The sequence below is a fragment of the Engraulis encrasicolus genome, chromosome 23, assembly GCF_034702125.1.
Source record: "Engraulis encrasicolus isolate BLACKSEA-1 chromosome 23, IST_EnEncr_1.0, whole genome shotgun sequence".
In the NCBI taxonomy this organism is placed as follows: Eukaryota; Metazoa; Chordata; class Actinopteri; order Clupeiformes; family Engraulidae; genus Engraulis; species Engraulis encrasicolus.
This window is the reverse complement of record NC_085879.1, coordinates 3,038,264-3,042,178: the sequence shown is the minus strand read 5'-3', so window position 1 is coordinate 3,042,178 and position 3,915 is coordinate 3,038,264. Positions and strand designations below refer to the sequence as shown.

General features: G+C 46.2%; 1 protein-coding gene across 1 annotated transcript; it reads left to right on the top strand.

Annotated features, from left to right (window-relative positions):
* Positions 1-291: 291 nt before the first annotated feature.
* asb12b (ankyrin repeat and SOCS box-containing 12b) lies at positions 292-3,094 on the top strand. The gene is made up of 3 exons (XM_063190715.1): positions 292-521; positions 1,199-2,065; positions 2,903-3,094. Exons 2-3 carry the CDS (start codon positions 1,243-1,245, stop codon positions 3,034-3,036), a joined length of 957 nt encoding a protein of 318 aa, XP_063046785.1. The 5' UTR covers positions 292-521; positions 1,199-1,242; the 3' UTR covers positions 3,037-3,094.
* Positions 3,095-3,915: the final 821 nt, after the last annotated feature.

Below are 3,915 nucleotides of genomic sequence, written 5' to 3'. Positions count from 1 at the left end.
ACACACACACACACACACACACACACACACACACACACACACACACACACACACACACAATAGCACAACAATAGCATCCCAACCACCTACTACACTACAGTATCCCCCACAACACCCCGCTCCGTAAACACAGACACCCTCGTCCAGCAGGCAGCCAGGTCCTCTCAGTGTGTCACAAGTCTATCACCTTTCTAATTATAACCCCCTCTACTGCCGCGGCCCTCCAAGAATGGAAGTTTAGGCAGACCCATCTGAGGCCTAAAATTAGCCCTATGGGATGAGAAGGGCAGCGGAGCCAGAGCCCATGCTATGCTCTGTCAGTCTGGCACGTGTTGAGTTAGCTTCTCTCCTTTTTATCCCAGTGGAAAAGTTTGGAGAAAGAGTGAAGAGAGAGAAACGGTGTGTGTGTTTTTTTTGTTGTAATTGACCCACAATGGATTTGTGAGCTGACCAGAAGATGGATGAGCTTATGTGGATTGTGGACATTTGATGGTGATCTGAGGGGCTGGATTAAAGGCAAAGTAAGTGTTTTTTTTGTTGTACTTCACATTGTTTTGATTGTGTTACTGTGAGGACCCATTGGGGAGTTCCCATTGGGGAGTTTCAGTCCATCTTAGTGCCTGCTCCTTACTGCTTTGTCACATCAATCTAAATAATTTTGGAAAACAATAGTATGTGTGCAGTCTAGATGCTGTTTAAAGCAGTCATACGTTTCCTTTTAAAGAGTGCATACTATCTTTTTCAGTATAGATATAGGCTTATAATCAAGTTTTATTGTACACTTTTTGTCATGAGAGGATCTGACCTTTCCAGTTGTTATTTATTTACATTTTTACATTTCAGGATACGTAATGTCATATATTTGATGTCCTTCTGTCGAAATGCAGTCACTAACAACAACATTGTTATAACAGAAGCAGAAGATCAGTGATTTAGCATCATTTGGAACTGCATATCATTTGGAACTGTACTACAACAGCCACTATGGAACAATTCCTTGGGTCAGCTAGCATAATCTTTGAACCTAGTAAAAGTGATTTTTGTTTAGTGTGGCCCATTTGATTTTGCACACATGAACACATGTTAACTCCGTTATTTTTCATTTGTGTTGTATTGTGGGGTGTGATCACAATGTTTAATACATCATGCGTGTCAAATGTGAACTTTTTGCCCAATCAAGGTCTCCATTCAATTTCAGATGCACGATTGAGGTTTTTTCTCCTTGTCTGGTGTTTCCAAACGATGGTTCTTGAGAGACCCATCACAGCAGCAGCAGCAACCATGAGTTTGATGGACATCTCCAAGATCTTCTCCCTGCTCCAGCCCAAAGAGGATGAGGAGGACGAGAGCCAGATGCTGACGCAGGCCGTCACGGGGGACGACGACCGCCTGCTGGCCGAGCTCCTGGCCGAGGAGCGCTACCGGCGCTGCATCAACAGCCGATGCGGCTGGGGCATCCCGGGGACCCCTCTACGCACGGCCGCCGCGCTCGGCCACCTGCGCTGCCTGGAGGTGCTGCTGTCCCACGGCGCGGAGGTGGACAGCCTGGACGTCAAGGCCCAGACGCCCCTCTTCACCGCCGTCAGTGGCAAACACCTGGACTGCGTGACGGCGCTGCTCAGGGCCGGGGCGGACCCCAACGGCAGCCAGTACAACAACTGCTCGCCCCTGCTGACGGCGGCGCGCGAGGGCGACGTAGAGATCCTGCGTGAGTTGCTGGACCATGGCGCGGAGGTGGACGTGCGGCCCAAGGTGCCCGACTGGGCCGCCAACGCCACAGCGTGCCGGGGGCCCCTCTACATCTCGGCCGTCTACGGCCACCTGGACTGCTTCAGGCTGCTGCTGCTGCACGGGGCCAACCCCGACTTCAACTGCACAGAGCAGAAGATGCTGTCGCGCATCAAGCAGCCCAAGACCGTCTTGGAGATGTGCCTGCGCTACGGCTGCGGCCCAGAGTACGTGCAGCTCTTGGTGGAGTTTGGCGCCAACGTCTACCTGCCCACGCTCATCATCGACAAGACCACCAAGCAGAACGAGGCCGTGGGCATCCTGCTCAAAGCCAGAGGTGAGGAAACGGGGCGGCTCTTTATGGCTGTAGCAATATTGTTTTGAATCGAGAAATCGCTATACGCAGAGTCACGATACTGTATTGCGGTGCAAGAAGGCAGTATCGGGATATGCATTTTCAAAGTTCTGTTACCCTTCAGTCTAGCAAACAACCACAAGATATGGTGTGATGGTGCTTCCAAGCTTCAAAACAATATCATTATTATTTTTAAACTTTAAACATTTATTAGAAGTATCTTGTAACTTATTCTACCTATAAATAAACCTAAACCTAAAAAGATACATTTTTAAAATAGTGGGGTGTATCGAACCATAGATCAAAAACCGTGATGCAAACCGAATCGTGAGTCGAGTGTATCGTTACAGCCCTACTGCTCACCCATCACAGAGTGTTTGCAAACACGCATCAGGTGGAGAGCCCTAGGTACACACAGAGAAATGGAAGTGTGTACGGTACTTAAAGCTTGTCACTGAGGAAGTAAGCCAGTGCTTCCCAAACAGGGTATGCGTGCACACTGCAAGGGGGTATGTTGAAAAATGTAACAGACAATCAGTGGAGTATAGCCACACTGGGCTAGAGCATATGTTAGGGGCGTAGCATTTGGAGCATGACAACTCATGAATATGCCTCACCATTACATTTAAATGCAATATTTCAGAAAGTCACACAAGTATCAAAGTTCGAAATGGAAATAATAAGTTCTCTAACACCTCTAAAGGTGTAATAAATCCAATCTAAATTCTGTGTGCCTTTTAAGTGTTGACTCTAGGAGCTTCTTTGTCAGTGTTTTGGTGTTTCACAATTCAAGGAAGTAATACATTTTCCCCCCAACAGTTTGCCCCAACACCTTGATGTCTCAGTCCCGCCTTGCTGTACGAAACTACCTCCCAAAGACCAACAAAATGAGTGCCATTGATCAACTGGATATCCCCCCAATTTTGAAGAACTATCTGAAGCATGCCACTTGAGCTGATGTTGCTACTGGAAGTCCACTGGGGAAAAAAAGACTGAGCCCAAATTGGAAACCACAAATAGACTTGACATGCTACCTTTGACTTGTTTTCAGGGCAGGGTATCCCACACATTTTGGATTTTTTTTCTAATCAGACCCTTCCTGGAGGATATAATGGAACCTTCAAAGAATCATGGATACCTTTTGGGGAATTTTGAAAGAATGGCATTTATAGTGTCATAACAGTGTTTCATTTTATATAAGGGGAAAAATAGGCCTATATGCCACACTGATGGCATGGTAGCATATCATGTTTTGTCTTTTGAGAGTTTAAGAGAAAAGTATTCATATAATTTTCATATTTATTTGTGAGTGTCTTTTGTTTTTAAAAGAATCCAAAAAGCATGGGATTTATTTAAGGCTTTACTTAATGTTTTTTTATATATAAAAGTAAACGACAATGTTGTGAAACTTTGCCTCATTGTGGCTTCTGGTTGAAACTGAAGCGAACGCATGCTATTGCCCTCTTGTGAACGGGAGTCTTGTTTCACATTTGAGCTGGCAAAGCGGAATTTGAACACTGGGTGGCACTGTATACTAAGGGAGGAATAATACCCTATGGAGCGTCACCTGTTTCAAGCTCTAGCTTCAATATGGCAGTCAGTATATAGCAGTACAAATGGTATAACTAATGACGTTTGACAATGATTAAAACATGTAGAGTGTGTGTGTTTGTGTGTGTGTGCGTGCATGTGTGCGTGCGTGCGTGGGCGTCCGTGCGTGAGTGAGTGCATTCCAATATGCGACCTTGCGTCCTCCACTTGGGCTTCTGGCCTCACGTTTTGTTGATCCGTGGAGTTTCCCCGCTGTCAGCCTAGCCAAACAATTTTTGGGG